The 19,133-nt window shown below is 41.2% G+C and overlaps 1 protein-coding gene across 2 annotated transcripts in view; it reads left to right on the forward strand.

The window, feature by feature from the left end:
* LOC136582827 (uncharacterized) overlaps positions 1 to 19,133 on the forward strand; it is a 219,436-nt gene that overhangs the window by 33,395 nt on the left and 166,908 nt on the right. For both annotated transcript variants that reach the window (XM_066584087.1, XM_066584088.1), the window contains 2 exons: positions 6,268 to 6,351; positions 15,971 to 16,054. In XM_066584087.1, coding sequence (XP_066440184.1) covers positions 6,268 to 6,351; positions 15,971 to 16,054 — 168 coding nt within the window. The remainder of the gene's footprint in view (positions 1 to 6,267; positions 6,352 to 15,970; positions 16,055 to 19,133) is intronic.

Here is a 19,133-nt window from a genome sequence, read left to right on the forward strand (position 1 = left end):
TTACTTCCCGATCTCCTACCTGTATTGCTGATGTGACTAGGCCCTGGCATTTCACCAGAAGCTCTTTGGCTTTCTTTGGTGCTGTCTGCCTTCTCCAGTCCATCCTCTCCATATTCCTGGATTTTTACTTTTACATCATCTTCTACTTTACACTCCAGTTCTTCTTCTCCATCCTGTTCTTCATCATCTGCATCGTAGTCCTGAATGTGCAGATCTTCTGTGATCTGAATCTGGCCCTGAATATGATCATACTCTGCCAGTATTTCCTGCTGACTAGTATAGTATTGGATGTGCAGATCTTCCTGGCTGTGGATCAGGTCAAGAAGGCGGTATTCTGCTTCTATTTCCTTTTCCACCAAACTGTCTGTCTCCACCACTTCTGCCTCCTTGTTGTCAGCAGTCTTGATGTTTTGATCTTCCTCCACATGTTCTTCCTTTACTTCAGTGGACGCTTTAGCTATAAAGAATATATCTACAGAAATAGGATAAGATGTCAAATGTTAAAACCTGAAACCTATTTTATATATTATGAATGATAAAGATGATATAACTAATGAATGATGGAATACATGTTTTGAGAACTTGAGAGAAGACCACCTCACCCAAGTACTTATATTTCAAGGGGATGCTTTTAGAAAACAACTCCTATTCATATCTTATATTAGGGCATCAAGCGTGGTTCCCTTGTAAAAGCATCTCATGCCCTGATGGATCCAAATATTCCTGGGCAGCCATGTATCTGAATGGTTGCCATATAATACTACATAAATAAGCTGTATTGTACCCACTCTACATCACCCACTTTGGTATAAGTCCATGTATATGCAATGTTACTAAGATATTAAAATAATGATGTATATCCGGACAAGCCCCAAACCACAGCTCTATTTCTTAACAAAATATTCAAATTTATCCTTAAAAAAATATATATAAAAACTAAATTCCACAACAAGGATTGTTACCACTGTGGGGCCCTAGCTGTACAAAATTACCCCTGGCAACTATTTGTTTTTTGAATATACAGAACTCGCCAAAGATATCCATTAATTTGTGATTGGCAGTTATAATGGGGGTCTGTAACTAAAAGCATAACCTTGTATTATATGAGAAGGTACATGATATCCTACCTTTGCTGTACTCTATGTTGATCCCACTGGGCCCAGGGAGTTCCTCTTCCATATTGATCCTGCTGGGATCTAAGAGTTCCTCCATGTTTATGTCTCTGGATCCTGGAAGTTCCTCCTCCATATTGATCCCGACAGGATTTGGGAGTTCTTCCATGTTTATATCTCTGGATCCTGGAAGTTTCTTCTCCATATTTATCCCGCTGGGACTTGGGACTTCCTCCATTGTTATTCCACTGGGTCCTGGGAGTTCTTCGGCACTTCTCTCTACTTGGATGCAAGTGCAGCAGCTCCTCATACACCCAGTAATCCTTGCCCAGGTTTTTTGTAGGCGTGCTAAAAACCAGTTCTTTTTTGGTTTCTTAGCTTTAATTGGCTCATTCTGGCCTTTACGGCCACCGTTCTTCTCTTCAGGAATGTGCTCGATCTTATCAGCTTCTTCCTGTAAATGGTTTGTCTTCTTTTTTGCCTTCATTATATCACAAAGGCAAAAATATAGAAAATATAGAAATCCAAAAGGATAGTCGCTCTCACTTATTCTCTGCTAGCTGCAGCAAGTGAATGCAAGGATTCTAACCCGTGCACTGGTATAAGAAGCCTTGTGCCATTGTGATGTCATCAACTTTCATTGTGATGTCACCTAATGGACTACTATTGTGATGTCATCTGCAATTGTGATGTCATCTGCAATTGTGATGTCATCATCTGTCTTGAGGAACATGCTCCAACTTGCCCACCATGTACATGTATGTGAATATATGTATATATCTATATCTATCTATATATATATATAAAGCTGAAAGCCCTCACTGACTCACTCACTGACTCCCGGACTGACTCACTCACTGACTGACTCGCCAAAAGTTCTCCAACTTCCCGATGTCGTAGAAACATGAATTTTGGCAAGAGGATAGATTATCTCCAAAATAGGAAAAGTAATATGGTCCCAACTCGATTATTCAATTCTAGCGCAAAAGAATTGGCGTCAAAATTTAACGTACATAATCTAAATCTCTCACTTCCCAATGTCATAGAAACTTAAAACTTGGCGCGGGCATTGAATATGTCATAAATAGGAAAAGTTAACGGGTCCCAACTTGATTATTCAATTCTATGCGCAAAAGAATTAGCATCCAAATTTTACGTACGGAATCTAATTCTTTCACTTTCTGATGTCATAGAAACTCGAAATTTGGCACTGGCATTGATTATGTCATAAATAGGAAAAGCTAATGGGTCCCAACTCGATTATTCAATTCTATGCGCAAAAGAATTAGCGTCCAAATTTTACGCACGGAATCTAATTTTCTCACATAGAAACTTAAAATTTGGCATGGGCATTGAATATGTCATAAATAGGAAAAACTAACAGGTGCCAACTCAATTATTCAATTCTATGCGCAAAAGAATTAGCGTCAAAATTTTACGTACGGAATGTATTTTTCTCACTTTCCAGTGTCATAGAAACGTGAAATTTGGCACGAGCATTGATCTATATATATATAAAATTGAATGTATGTCTGTATGCGTGTGTGTCTGTTTGTCCTTTATGCGCTACTACGCCATTCATCCGATCGCCCGCGGGGTGGCTTGATAGAATGCCTGTCCGATCGCAGCAGGATGTAATGCTATGTAATGCATACATACACCGAAACAGGATTTAGCTTAAACATCCACACCCACTGAAATAGGGGAATCCCACCCAGACTTTTATGCTAGCTTGCATACACCGAAACAGGACTACTTGAGGTTTACATCTTCATTATCTCCTCCTTTACTCTCCAGCTCTTCTTCTCCGTTATGTCGTTCTTCATGCTGACCACCATAGTACTGGATGTACTCTGGATCAGGTCGTGAATGCGATCATACGCTGCCAGTATTTCCTGCTGACTAGCAGGGTACTTGGACGCACAGATCTTCTAGGCTGCGGATCAGGTCATGAAGATGATGATATTCTGCTTGTACTTTTTGTCCCACAACGCTGTCTGGCATCAGTTCTGTCTCCTGGTCATCAGCCTGGATTTGGTTTTCTTCCAAATTGTCCTCCTTTTCCTCCTCTATATTTCGCAGGCGTGCTTAGAACCGTTCATTTTTTTGTTTCTAAGCTTCACTTGGCTTTTGCTGGCCGTCATCTTCACAATTCTTTTTTGTTTTAGGTATCTCCTCGATCTTATCTGCTTCTTACTGCTAACAATTTCTCTTCTTTTTTGCCTTTATTGTATCACAAAGGCAAATATGTAGAAGATATAGAAATGCGCAGATTGTTTCTCCCACTTGCAATCTGCTGGCTGCAGCAAGTGAATGCAATGGTTATTAGATGTGCAAAAGAATATTCCGCTACCTGCCATTCTGATGTCACGACGGCCATTGTGATGTCATCAACCATCTTAAGGAACGTTCTCCAACATGTCCAAATATTCAGCATGCAACAACATGATGTTCTGGTTTCTTCCATAAGGCAGTTGATGACATCACAATGGTAGCACAGGAGGATAATTACTAGTTATTTTTTAAGACCGCGCTTTAGAATATTTCACTGCTTAAGGACTATACCATGGAGGGAGGAGGAAGAGTGGGAGCCGCAAAGGTAGTGTGAAAAGAAAACAATAGAGTTTTTGGGGAGAGGGGTATGGGAGCACCAGGTCCAGGTAACCGATACAAGGAACCTGAAAATTGGGTCGGGGGAACTTTGACCAATTTGATTTCTATATCCCAGAGAATTTAGGATCTCAATCCAGTAGTGCCATGTTTTTGGAAAACTTATCCAGCAAGTCTTTGATAGATGCTGTAAGTTCTTCCATCTCCATCGTCTTGTGGATCACGTGAAACCAGATCGAGATAGAGGGAGGGGAAGCTTGTCGCCATAGCTTCGGAATGCATGCCCTAGCTGCATTAACCAGATGTCTGACCACAGAGCTCCTATAGAAGTATGGGGGGATGTCACTAAGGTGCAGGAGGAAGAATGTGAGTGATTTTGGAAGAGCAAAGTCCGTAAATTTTGAGATAATGTGCCATACCTCTGACCAGAAACCCGACAACACCGGGCACTCCCAGAATATATGAAGTATAGTTCCCTGATCTGTTCCGCATCTCCAACAAAGCAGAGAAGCAGATGGTATCATTTTATATAGATGAGAGGGCACCCTGTACCACTGTCAGAGAATTTTGAATCCAGTTTCCTGAATCTTAGTAGAGATGGAGGATTTATGTGTAAAGGAGTAGATTTTAGCTAATGTTCTGGTGTAAACGATAGCGACAGATCTCTTTCCCATGTGAGGATATATGGAGGGGGTAGAGTCTCTACATGCGTAGTTAGTATGTTATATATGCATGAGCAGGTGTGACGAGACGGACCAGACCCACTGCAGAGTTGTTCGAAGGGAGTCATTGCTTTGGCGGGGGGCAAAGAAAGAAGAAAGTGTCTGATTTGGAGGCTCTGCCAGTAGTACAGGGATGTGGGTTCTGTAATGTTTGTCATGTAGTGGGGTGTTTGCGGCCTTGATGAGGTAGATTGTCTTGAGTTAGGATGCGTTCACATGTAGCTGGTTTGGTGCAAAATTTTATGCAGATCTGCAGCAGATTTCAATCTTACAAATGAATCCGTGTTGAAAGGGTGAAATCTGCACCGCATCAGCTACATGTGAATGCACCCTTAACCCCTTGAGTGGCGGGTTTCCTACGACCCTGTCGTACCCACCAGGGCAGGTTTTTTAAATGGTCTAATCATTGAATTTCAACTAATTTTGCAGTCGAGTTCCAAGAGCCATAACTTTTTCATTTTTCCATTGACACAGCCATATGAGGGCTTGTTTTTTGCAGGACAAGTTGTACTTTTTGATGGCATCATTTTTGGGTATATATAATGTATTGCATAACTTTTGTAAAAACATTTGTAGGGAGATTGGGGGAAAAAAATAAATTCTGCCATTCCTTTTTTGGATTTCATTTGTACGGCGTTCAACATGCAGAATAAATAATGTGATATCATTATTCTCTGAGTCAGCACCATTCTGGCGATAGCAAGTTTATACAGTTTTTATGTTTCGGGGAGGAAAAAAGAAATGGGGAAAAAAGAAAAAAGGGGCCATGTCATTAAGGGGTTAAATAATGTACCAACTTCCTTCTCTGGGTCATTACGACGCAGGGATACCACATGTGTGATTTTATTTTACATTTTTTACAAAGTAAAGGGAGACAAGTGTTTTTATTTTTATTTTTTTTATAATTTTTTCACTTTTGTTTTTTTTTTTAACTTTTTTTTAAATTTTTGTCCCTTTAGGGGACTTCCACAGGGACCCATCAGGACCCCCTGATCACTTTCCGGGGGTCTGATGGGGACAGCCCTTTACATGCTGCAGTGACAGCCCTTTACATGCTGCAGTCACATAGACTGCAGCATGTAAAGGGTTAACACAGCAGAGATCAGAGGTTTTCTCTGATCTCTGCTGTAAGAGCTGGTGCCTGCTTGTCCTCTGACACCCAAGCACCAGCTCTCCCTGCCACAGAGACAGTCGGCTTGCTTCTGACAAGCCGATGGTCTCTATAGCAACCTGTAAACAAAGCAGGAGACTTAGAAGCAGGAGATTGCCGGCATTGGCCTACCGATTCACTACACCTGCTGTCTGACTGGTCAGTGCTGCTTATGTGATTGGTACTGGCCAATCAGAGAGTAGCATACAGTGTGCATTAGGTAGTGAGAAGATTAACTGAAAGCGAGATGTGGAATTGGCGGAGAACGACAACAAGAGGTATTTTGTCCCAGGACCAGAGGCTTGTACTAAAGGGAACGTGTCATCAATTATAAGCACCATAAACTAAGTTTATTGGCTTGCAGGTCAGGGCGGAGGTCCAGGAATGTGCTTTTTGTATTTACCCGGCTCTCGGTTCCCTCGCTGTCAACCCTGGAAACTGGCACTCGGTCTGCGCATCGAACTCTGCGGTCAGTGCGTGCGCACACCAATAAAGAAGAGTGTGCATGCGCCCGCTGCCTGCACCTGTACCTCAGCTGGACTTTCTATGCTGCTTATAAGTGATGACAGGTTCCCTTTAACTCCATATTTTAGCAGGTGGCTGACACGAAAAGTAAGATTTGGCGCGTTTTAATCCATCAATTAGCTTTTAGTAACTCATGTATTTTTTGCAGCTGGATATGAAATATTTGTCTCCATTGTTACTGGCATATGAAGATAGAATTAATGAGAAGGATAATGTGACCCTGGCAGTTGAGGTGAGTTGTAATTTACATTCGCGCATTTGCTTTACTTGAAGTTCTCATTCTAGGGTGTATTCACACTGACAATCGTATCACCCTGTCTAAACAATTGACAAAATTTGGCTGCGCTGTGTGATTAAGCCCATAGAGATTTCTTCTCAAAGGTTAGGTAATTGTTTAAAAAAGTTGTCCAGAAAAACATGGCTGCTCTGTTCCGGAAACAACGCCACAGCTGACCATGGATATTGCCTGGTATTGCAGTTAAGCTCCATTACAGTGAATGGGACTTTGTGAGTTGTGACATTGCTTTTGGAAGAAAGCAGCTATGTCTTTCTAATTCTGGACAGCCCCTTCAGGACACGGCCTATTTTGGCCACGAGGATTCAACCATTTTGGGGGGATTTTCCAACTTCACTTTTCAAAAGCCACAACTTTTTTATTTTTCCGTCATCATGGCCATATGAGGGCTTGTTTTTTGTGTGGCAAACTGAAATTTTTATTTGTACCATTTTTGGGTGCATATAATGTATTGTAAAACTTTTATTATTTTCTTTTCCTTTGAAAGCAGAGAGAGAAAACACATTAATTCTGCCATTGTTTTTTTTTTTTTAACCCGCTGCCTCTCTTTCCTTTATATTCTAACTCTCCCTGGTACCAATCCAACCAAACATAATGTACTATATGTGGGAATAATGAAAATATAGATATTTTGTATAGATGTTTTTATACATTTATTAATGCATGAAAGATGTTTTTATCATACAGTGAACAGAAAGGAGCAGATTATATTGATTCTGCTCTTCAGGCCTTGGCTTACTCTTGTGGTGTTTTTGGAAATCCAGGTGCAGATCACACATAGGTGACACTTTCCAGGATTCCTACAACACGCCACATTCATCCTTTGGGCCTTCTGTTTGTCAAGTCCAATGGGTGAAGGAGCTGCTTTTTTCCTTCTTAGCAGCTTCCTTCCGTTGTCATCACCACTTTGTAGATGAGATTTCCAGATGCTTACATAGCAAGCAAGTAAGGTTGAAAGAAGTCTTTTAAAAAATAAATAAAAAAAATAAATTTTTGATTTCAACCTGTAATACATAGCAAGCAAGTAAGGTTGAAAGAAGTCTTTTAAAAAATAAATAAAAAAAATAAATTTTTGATTTCAACCTGTAATACATAGCAAGCAAGTAAGGTTGAAAGAAGTCTTTTAAAAAATAAATAAAAAAAATAAATTTTTGATTTCAACCTGTAATTACTTACTATGTTAACCCAGAGGGAGGCGAAAACCCCCTGAGGATTGTTGGTTTGCCCTCATATTAGGGGAAAAAATTCCTCCCTGACCCCAAATATGGCAATCAGAATGATTCCCTGGGTTGTCGGAGCTCGAATCTACGTGGATGTTAAGTGGTGGATATTCTATAGGGTCGTCTGGTCCGGTATATAGAAAAAGTGTGGTTTAATGTTATGAAGAGATCATGAAGATATGATGGAAGCTGAGTGGGTCGTCCACCAGCTTTGCTTGTTGACCACTCAGCTTTCTTCATTAATGAATGGCTTCATTGTTGACGGGATGATATTGTTGTGACCAATCTGGACATACAAAGCTGAATGCTGTGAATATTTTCTGGTCTTCAGGTCTTATACTGTTTGGCATTTCCATGTAGTCCAGAGTTTGATCCGTATTCACGTCAACAGAAGCTGCTGTCATGATTGCTGGTGGTTCCATTCTTCTGGCTTCCACATCTTCCCAATTGATGCCAGAAAAAAATTGATGCTTCTTGATGTCTCCTCTTACTCCTAGGCGATAGTCCTGATCTTTACACAGCAGCTCTTCTAAGATGGCCACTTTGACAGGAGTCAGATACTCTGGGTAGAGTGGATTAAACTCGATGGTGAACAACATAATGTCCATGGGATTATCTCCAGGAAAAGCCTCCTTTTTTGTGAACAGGTTATACAGAATCACACCTATGGCAAAATAATCTGCCCCTCGTCCATGTTCTTTGCCCATGATCATTTCTGGGGAAAAATATCCTGGTGTACCTTTAAGGCTTTCTTTGATCCTCTCATACACACCCATTACAGCAAAGCCAAAGTCCGTTATTTTGATATGGCCGTCTACAGTCAGAAGGATGTTTGCTGGCTTCAGGTCCCGGTGTATGATGTTTTTCTTGTGTAGGAACTGAGTGCCACAGATCACTTCTGCCATAATAAATTGTATTGTGGGGGTATCAAGAGGAAAGTTCTTGTGTAGAAAATCAAACAGGTCCCCTCTGATGGCCAATTCCAATACATAGTAGACACATTTTTCTGTGTGGAAGGCGGCCAGGCCATGAATCAGGAACGGGCTCTCGTGGGATAGTTCTAAGATATCTCTCTCTACAAAACTGTGCCCATGCTCCGTGAACAAACATTTGTTTGACACTTTAAGGGCAACACATTCTTTGCGGATGATATCACTTGCCAACAAGACTTCTCCAAAGCCTCCTTCTCCCAGTTTCTGATGGAATGTAAAAGACTGTAATGTTAGGGGTACTGTGTCAGATCTTTCTTTGTCAGGTTGCTCGAGTTTCTCTAAGCAGATGTCGCTTGTGTAGAGTTCCTCATCATGGCTACTGCCGCTCTCAGAGGCTCTAATTAATTTGTAGAGCTCCTCTAGTGCCTCATCGTCTAGCGAGGAGGAATCAGATCTGTCGGCACTACTGCCACTCTGAGAGGCTCTAATTAATTTGTAGAGCTCCTCTAGTGCCTCATCGTCTAGCGAGGAGGAATCAGATCTGTCGGCACTACCGCCACTCTGAGAGGCTCTGATTGATTTGTAGATCTCCTCTAGTGCCTCATCGTCTAGCGAGGAGGAATCAGATCTGTCGTCTCTGCCGCCGCTCTGAGAGGCTATGATTGGTTTGTAGAGCTCTTCTAGTGCTTCATAATCTAGTGAGGAGGAATCAGAACAGTTGGCACTACTGCCACTCTGAGAGGCTCTGATTGATTTGTAGAGCTCCTCTAGTGCCTCATGGTCTAGAGAACTGCTCTTACTGCTTGACCTCTGCTGAGATCTACACTCTTCTTTCTCTTCCCCCTTTTTGTCGTTTTTCTTGCTTTTAGATGATTCGTTGTCTGTTTGTAGGAAACAAATGCACACGTGTTAATATGTGAAATGATTATGAGTCTTCATTACTATCGCACAGCAACACATATTCATACGTAGTCAGATCATGAAACATACTACCTACATTATATTCACTAACGTTTAAAACTCTAAAGACATAAATACCATCTTGTATTTGGAGCTCTTGCACAGACATATGTGTTTCTATGGTTGTAGACCATATGATCTGAAAAGCTTATAAAAAGTTCCCATGAACATTCCCAGTTACTTCCCGATCTCCTACCTGTATTGCTGATGTGACTAGGCCCTGGCATTTCACCAGAAGCTCTTTGGCTTTCTTTGGTGCTGTCTGCCTTCTCCAGTCCATCCTCTCCATATTCCTGGATTTTTACTTTTACATCATCTTCTACTTTACACTCCAGTTCTTCTTCTCCATCCTGTTCTTCATCATCTGCATCGTAGTCCTGAATGTGCAGATCTTCTGTGATCTGAATCTGGCCCTGAATATGATCATACTCTGCCAGTATTTCCTGCTGACTAGTATAGTATTGGATGTGCAGATCTTCCTGGCTGTGGATCAGGTCAAGAAGGCGGTATTCTGCTTCTATTTCCTTTTCCACCAAACTGTCTGTCTCCACCACTTCTGCCTCCTTGTTGTCAGCAGTCTTGATGTTTTGATCTTCCTCCACATGTTCTTCCTTTACTTCAGTGGACGCTTTAGCTATAAAGAATATATCTACAGAAATAGGATAAGATGTCAAATGTTAAAACCTGAAACCTATTTTATATATTATGAATGATAAAGATGATATAACTAATGAATGATGGAATACATGTTTTGAGAACTTGAGAGAAGACCACCTCACCCAAGTACTTATATTTCAAGGGGATGCTTTTAGAAAACAACTCCTATTCATATCTTATATTAGGGCATCAAGCGTGGTTCCCTTGTAAAAGCATCTCATGCCCTGATGGATCCAAATATTCCTGGGCAGCCATGTATCTGAATGGTTGCCATATAATACTACATAAATAAGCTGTATTGTACCCACTCTACATCACCCACTTTGGTATAAGTCCATGTATATGCAATGTTACTAAGATATTAAAATAATGATGTATATCCGGACAAGCCCCAAACCACAGCTCTATTTCTTAACAAAATATTCAAATTTATCCTTAAAAAAATATATATAAAAACTAAATTCCACAACAAGGATTGTTACCACTGTGGGGCCCTAGCTGTACAAAATTACCCCTGGCAACTATTTGTTTTTTGAATATACAGAACTCGCCAAAGATATCCATTAATTTGTGATTGGCAGTTATAATGGGGGTCTGTAACTAAAAGCATAACCTTGTATTATATGAGAAGGTACATGATATCCTACCTTTGCTGTACTCTATGTTGATCCCACTGGGCCCAGGGAGTTCCTCTTCCATATTGATCCTGCTGGGATCTAAGAGTTCCTCCATGTTTATGTCTCTGGATCCTGGAAGTTCCTCCTCCATATTGATCCCGACAGGATTTGGGAGTTCTTCCATGTTTATATCTCTGGATCCTGGAAGTTTCTTCTCCATATTTATCCCGCTGGGACTTGGGACTTCCTCCATTGTTATTCCACTGGGTCCTGGGAGTTCTTCGGCACTTCTCTCTACTTGGATGCAAGTGCAGCAGCTCCTCATACACCCAGTAATCCTTGCCCAGGTTTTTTGTAGGCGTGCTAAAAACCAGTTCTTTTTTGGTTTCTTAGCTTTAATTGGCTCATTCTGGCCTTTACGGCCATCGTTCTTCTCTTCAGGAATGTGCTCGATCTTATCAGCTTCTTCCTGTAAATGGTTTGTCTTCTTTTTTGCCTTCATTATATCACAAAGGCAAAAATATAGAAAATATAGAAATCCAAAAGGATAGTCGCTCTCACTTATTCTCTGCTAGCTGCAGCAAGTGAATGCAAGGATTCTAACCCGTGCACTGGTATAAGAAGCCTTGTGCCATTGTGATGTCATCAACTTTCATTGTGATGTCACCTAATGGACTACTATTGTGATGTCATCTGCAATTGTGATGTCATCTGCAATTGTGATGTCATCATCTGTCTTGAGGAACATGCTCCAACTTGCCCACCATGTACATGTATGTGAATATATGTATATATCTATATCTATCTATATATATATATAAAGCTGAAAGCCCTCACTGACTCACTCACTGACTCCCGGACTGACTCACTCACTGACTGACTCGCCAAAAGTTCTCCAACTTCCCGATGTCGTAGAAACATGAATTTTGGCAAGAGGATAGATTATCTCCAAAATAGGAAAAGTAATATGGTCCCAACTCGATTATTCAATTCTAGCGCAAAAGAATTGGCGTCAAAATTTAACGTACATAATCTAAATCTCTCACTTCCCAATGTCATAGAAACTTAAAACTTGGCGCGGGCATTGAATATGTCATAAATAGGAAAAGTTAACGGGTCCCAACTTGATTATTCAATTCTATGCGCAAAAGAATTAGCATCCAAATTTTACGTACGGAATCTAATTCTTTCACTTTCTGATGTCATAGAAACTCGAAATTTGGCACTGGCATTGATTATGTCATAAATAGGAAAAGCTAATGGGTCCCAACTCGATTATTCAATTCTATGCGCAAAAGAATTAGCGTCCAAATTTTACGCACAGAATCTAATTTTCTCACATAGAAACTTAAAATTTGGCATGGGCATTGAATATGTCATAAATAGGAAAAACTAACAGGTGCCAACTCAATTATTCAATTCTATGCGCAAAAGAATTAGCGTCAAAATTTTACGTACGGAATGTATTTTTCTCACTTTCCAGTGTCATAGAAACGTGAAATTTGGCACGAGCATTGATCTATATATATATAAAATTGAATGTATGTCTGTATGCGTGTGTGTCTGTTTGTCCTTTATGCGCTACTACGCCATTCATCCGATCGCCCGCGGGGTGGCTTGATAGAATGCCTGTCCGATCGCAGCAGGATGTAATGCTATGTAATGCATACATACACCGAAACAGGATTTAGCTTAAACATCCACACCCACTGAAATAGGGGAATCCCACCCAGACTTTTATGCTAGCTTGCATACACCGAAACAGGACTACTTGAGGTTTACATCTTCATTATCTCCTCCTTTACTCTCCAGCTCTTCTTCTCCGTTATGTCGTTCTTCATGCTGACCACCATAGTACTGGATGTACTCTGGATCAGGTCGTGAATGCGATCATACGCTGCCAGTATTTCCTGCTGACTAGCAGGGTACTTGGACGCACAGATCTTCTAGGCTGCGGATCAGGTCATGAAGATGATGATATTCTGCTTGTACTTTTTGTCCCACAACGCTGTCTGGCATCAGTTCTGTCTCCTGGTCATCAGCCTGGATTTGGTTTTCTTCCAAATTGTCCTCCTTTTCCTCCTCTATATTTCGCAGGCGTGCTTAGAACCGTTCATTTTTTTGTTTCTAAGCTTCACTTGGCTTTTGCTGGCCGTCATCTTCACAATTCTTTTTTGTTTTAGGTATCTCCTCGATCTTATCTGCTTCTTACTGCTAACAATTTCTCTTCTTTTTTGCCTTTATTGTATCACAAAGGCAAATATGTAGAAGATATAGAAATGCGCAGATTGTTTCTCCCACTTGCAATCTGCTGGCTGCAGCAAGTGAATGCAATGGTTATTAGATGTGCAAAAGAATATTCCGCTACCTGCCATTCTGATGTCACGACGGCCATTGTGATGTCATCAACCATCTTAAGGAACGTTCTCCAACATGTCCAAATATTCAGCATGCAACAACATGATGTTCTGGTTTCTTCCATAAGGCAGTTGATGACATCACAATGGTAGCACAGGAGGATAATTACTAGTTATTTTTTAAGACCGCGCTTTAGAATATTTCACTGCTTAAGGACTATACCATGGAGGGAGGAGGAAGAGTGGGAGCCGCAAAGGTAGTGTGAAAAGAAAACAATAGAGTTTTTGGGGAGAGGGGTATGGGAGCACCAGGTCCAGGTAACCGATACAAGGAACCTGAAAATTGGGTCGGGGGAACTTTGACCAATTTGATTTCTATATCCCAGAGAATTTAGGATCTCAATCCAGTAGTGCCATGTTTTTGGAAAACTTATCCAGCAAGTCTTTGATAGATGCTGTAAGTTCTTCCATCTCCATCGTCTTGTGGATCACGTGAAACCAGATCGAGATAGAGGGAGGGGAAGCTTGTCGCCATAGCTTCGGAATGCATGCCCTAGCTGCATTAACCAGATGTCTGACCACAGAGCTCCTATAGAAGTATGGGGGGATGTCACTAAGGTGCAGGAGGAAGAATGTGAGTGATTTTGGAAGAGCAAAGTCCGTAAATTTTGAGATAATGTGCCATACCTCTGACCAGAAACCCGACAACACCGGGCACTCCCAGAATATATGAAGTATAGTTCCCTGATCTGTTCCGCATCTCCAACAAAGCAGAGAAGCAGATGGTATCATTTTATATAGATGAGAGGGCACCCTGTACCACTGTCAGAGAATTTTGAATCCAGTTTCCTGAATCTTAGTAGAGATGGAGGATTTATGTGTAAAGGAGTAGATTTTAGCTAATGTTCTGGTGTAAACGATAGCGACAGATCTCTTTCCCATGTGAGGATATATGGAGGGGGTAGAGTCTCTACATGCGTAGTTAGTATGTTATATATGCATGAGCAGGTGTGACGAGACGGACCAGACCCACTGCAGAGTTGTTCGAAGGGAGTCATTGCTTTGGCGGGGGGCAAAGAAAGAAGAAAGTGTCTGATTTGGAGGCTCTGCCAGTAGTACAGGGATGTGGGTTCTGTAATGTTTGTCATGTAGTGGGGTGTTTGCGGCCTTGATGAGGTAGATTGTCTTGAGTTAGGATGCGTTCACATGTAGCTGGTTTGGTGCAAAATTTTATGCAGATCTGCAGCAGATTTCAATCTTACAAATGAATCCGTGTTGAAAGGGTGAAATCTGCACCGCATCAGCTACATGTGAATGCACCCTTAACCCCTTGAGTGGCGGGTTTCCTACGACCCTGTCGTACCCACCAGGGCAGGTTTTTTAAATGGTCTAATCATTGAATTTCAACTAATTTTGCAGTCGAGTTCCAAGAGCCATAACTTTTTCATTTTTCCATTGACACAGCCATATGAGGGCTTGTTTTTTGCAGGACAAGTTGTACTTTTTGATGGCATCATTTTTGGGTATATATAATGTATTGCATAACTTTTGTAAAAACATTTGTAGGGAGATTGGGGGAAAAAAATAAATTCTGCCATTCCTTTTTTGGATTTCATTTGTACGGCGTTCAACATGCAGAATAAATAATGTGATATCATTATTCTCTGAGTCAGCACCATTCTGGCGATAGCAAGTTTATACAGTTTTTATGTTTCGGGGAGGAAAAAAGAAATGGGGAAAAAAGAAAAAAGGGGCCATGTCATTAAGGGGTTAAATAATGTACCAACTTCCTTCTCTGGGTCATTACGACGCAGGGATACCACATGTGTGATTTTATTTTACATTTTTTACAAAGTAAAGGGAGACAAGTGTTTTTATTTTTATTTTTTTTATAATTTTTTCACTTTTGTTTTTTTTTTTAACTTTTTTTTAAATTTTTGTCCCTTTAGGGGACTTCCACAGGGACCCATCAGGACCCCCTGATCACTTTCCGGGGGTCTGATGGGGACAGCCCTTTACATGCTGCAGTGACAGCCCTTTACATGCTGCAGTCACATAGACTGCAGCATGTAAAGGGTTAACACAGCAGAGATCAGAGGTTTTCTCTGATCTCTGCTGTAAGAGCTGGTGCCTGCTTGTCCTCTGACACCCAAGCACCAGCTCTCCCTGCCACAGAGACAGTCGGCTTGCTTCTGACAAGCCGATGGTCTCTATAGCAACCTGTAAACAAAGCAGGAGACTTAGAAGCAGGAGATTGCCGGCATTGGCCTACCGATTCACTACACCTGCTGTCTGACTGGTCAGTGCTGCTTATGTGATTGGTACTGGCCAATCAGAGAGTAGCATACAGTGTGCATTAGGTAGTGAGAAGATTAACTGAAAGCGAGATGTGGAATTGGCGGAGAACGACAACAAGAGGTATTTTGTCCCAGGACCAGAGGCTTGTACTAAAGGGAACGTGTCATCAATTATAAGCACCATAAACTAAGTTTATTGGCTTGCAGGTCAGGGCGGAGGTCCAGGAATGTGCTTTTTGTATTTACCCGGCTCTCGGTTCCCTCGCTGTCAACCCTGGAAACTGGCACTCGGTCTGCGCATCGAACTCTGCGGTCAGTGCGTGCGCACACCAATAAAGAAGAGTGTGCATGCGCCCGCTGCCTGCACCTGTACCTCAGCTGGACTTTCTATGCTGCTTATAAGTGATGACAGGTTCCCTTTAACTCCATATTTTAGCAGGTGGCTGACACGAAAAGTAAGATTTGGCGCGTTTTAATCCATCAATTAGCTTTTAGTAACTCATGTATTTTTTGCAGCTGGATATGAAATATTTGTCTCCATTGTTACTGGCATATGAAGATAGAATTAATGAGAAGGATAATGTGACCCTGGCAGTTGAGGTGAGTTGTAATTTACATTCGCGCATTTGCTTTACTTGAAGTTCTCATTCTAGGGTGTATTCACACTGACAATCGTATCACCCTGTCTAAACAATTGACAAAATTTGGCTGCGCTGTGTGATTAAGCCCATAGAGATTTCTTCTCAAAGGTTAGGTAATTGTTTAAAAAAGTTGTCCAGAAAAACATGGCTGCTCTGTTCCGGAAACAACGCCACAGCTGACCATGGATATTGCCTGGTATTGCAGTTAAGCTCCATTACAGTGAATGGGACTTTGTGAGTTGTGACATTGCTTTTGGAAGAAAGCAGCTATGTCTTTCTAATTCTGGACAGCCCCTTCAGGACACGGCCTATTTTGGCCACGAGGATTCAACCATTTTGGGGGGATTTTCCAACTTCACTTTTCAAAAGCCACAACTTTTTTATTTTTCCGTCATCATGGCCATATGAGGGCTTGTTTTTTGTGTGGCAAACTGAAATTTTTATTTGTACCATTTTTGGGTGCATATAATGTATTGTAAAACTTTTATTATTTTCTTTTCCTTTGAAAGCAGAGAGAGAAAACACATTAATTCTGCCATTGTTTTTTTTTTTTAACCCGCTGCCTCTCTTTCCTTTATATTCTAACTCTCCCTGGTACCAATCCAACCAAACATAATGTACTATATGTGGGAATAATGAAAATATAGATATTTTGTATAGATGTTTTTATACATTTATTAATGCATGAAAGATGTTTTTATCATACAGTGAACAGAAAGGAGCAGATTATATTGATTCTGCTCTTCAGGCCTTGGCTTACTCTTGTGGTGTTTTTGGAAATCCAGGTGCAGATCACACATAGGTGACACTTTCCAGGATTCCTACAACACGCCACATTCATCCTTTGGGCCTTCTGTTTGTCAAGTCCAATGGGTGAAGGAGCTGCTTTTTTCCTTCTTAGCAGCTTCCTTCCGTTGTCATCACCACTTTGTAGATGAGATTTCCAGATGCTTACATAGCAAGCAAGTAAGGTTGAAAGAAGTCTTTTAAAAAATAAATAAAAAAAATAAATTTTTGATTTCAACCTGTAATACATAGCAAGCAAGTAAGGTTGAAAGAAGTCTTTTAAAAAATAAATAAAAAAAATAAATTTTTGATTTCAACCTGTAATACATAGCAAGCAAGTAAGGTTGAAAGAAGTCTTTTAAAAAATAAATAAAAAAAATAAATTTTTGATTTCAACCTGTAATTACTTACTATGTTAACCCAGAGGGAGGCGAAAACCCCCTGAGGATTGTTGGTTTGCCCTCATATTAGGGGAAAAAATTCCTCCCTGACCCCAAATATGGCAATCAGAATGATTCCCTGGGTTGTCGGAGCTCGAATCTACGTGGATGTTAAGTGGTGGATATTCTATAGGGTCGTCTGGTCCGGTATATAGAAAAAGTGTGGTTTAATGTTATGAAGAGATCATGAAGATATGATGGAAGCTGAGTGGGTCGTCCACCAGCTTTGCTTGTTGACCACTCAGCTTTCTTCATTAATGAATGGCTTCATTGTTGACGGGATGATATTGTTGTGACCAATCTGGACATACAAAGCTGAATGCTGTGAATATTTTCTGGTCTTCAGGTCTTATACTGTTTGGCATTTCCATGTAGTCCAGAGTTTGATCCGTATTCACGTCAACAGAAGCTGCTGTCATGATTGCTGGTGGTTCCATTCTTCTGGCTTCCACATCTTCCCAATTGATGCCAGAAAAAAATTGATGCTTCTTGATGTCTCCTCTTACTCCTAGGCGATAGTCCTGATCTTTACACAGCAGCTCTTCTAAGATGGCCACTTTGACAGGAGTCAGATACTCTGGGTAGAGTGGATTAAACTCGATGGTGAACAACATAATGTCCATGGGATTATCTCCAGGAAAAGCCTCCTTTTTTGTGAACAGGTTATACAGAATCACACCTATGGCAAAATAATCTGCCCCTCGTCCATGTTCTTTGCCCATGATCATTTCTGGGGAAAAATATCCTGGTGTACCTTTAAGGCTTTCTTTGATCCTCTCATACACACCCATTACAGCAAAGCCAAAGTCCGTTATTTTGATATGGCCGTCTACAGTCAGAAGGATGTTTGCTGGCTTCAGGTCCCGGTGTATGATGTTTTTCTTGTGTAGGAACTGAGTGCCACAGATCACTTCTGCCATAATAAATTGTATTGTGGGGGTATCAAGAGGAAAGTTCTTGTGTAGAAAATCAAACAGGTCCCCTCTGATGGCCAATTCCAATACATAGTAGACACATTTTTCTGTGTGGAAGGCGGCCAGGCCATGAATCAGGAACGGGCTCTCGTGGGATAGTTCTAAGATATCTCTCTCTACAAAACTGTGCCCATGCTCCGTGAACAAACATTTGTTTGACACTTTAAGGGCAACACATTCTTTGCGGATGATATCACTTGCCAACAAGACTTCTCCAAAGCCTCCTTCTCCCAGTTTCTGATGGAATGTAAAAGACTGTAATGTTAGGGGTACTGTGTCAGATCTTTCTTTGTCAGGTTGCTCGAGTTTCTCTAAGCAGATGTCGCTTGTGTAGAGTTCCTCATCATGGCTACTGCCGCTCTCAGAGGCTCTAATTAATTTGTAGAGCTCCTCTAGTGCCTCATCGTCTAGCGAGGAGGAATCAGATCTGTCGGCACTACTGCCACTCTGAGAGGCTCTAATTAATTTGTAGAGCTCCTCTAGTGCCTCATCGTCTAGCGAGGAGGAATCAGATCTGTCGGCACTACCGCCACTCTGAGAGGCTCTGATTGATTTGTAGATCTCCTCTAGTGCCTCATCGTCTAGCGAGGAGGAATCAGATCTGTCGTCTCTGCCGCCGCTCTGAGAGGCTATGATTGGTTTGTAGAGCTCTTCTAGTGCTTCATAATCTAGTGAGGAGGAATCAGAACAGTTGGCACTACTGCCACTCTGAGAGGCTCTGATTGATTTGTAGAGCTCCTCTAGTGCCTCATGGTCTAGAGAACTGCTCTTACTGCTTGACCTCTGCTGAGATCTACACTCTTCTTTCTCTTCCCCCTTTTTGTCGTTTTTCTTGCTT

The sequence above is a fragment of the Eleutherodactylus coqui genome, chromosome 11 (assembly GCF_035609145.1).
Source record: "Eleutherodactylus coqui strain aEleCoq1 chromosome 11, aEleCoq1.hap1, whole genome shotgun sequence".
NCBI lineage: Eukaryota > Metazoa > Chordata > Amphibia > Anura > Eleutherodactylidae > Eleutherodactylus > Eleutherodactylus coqui.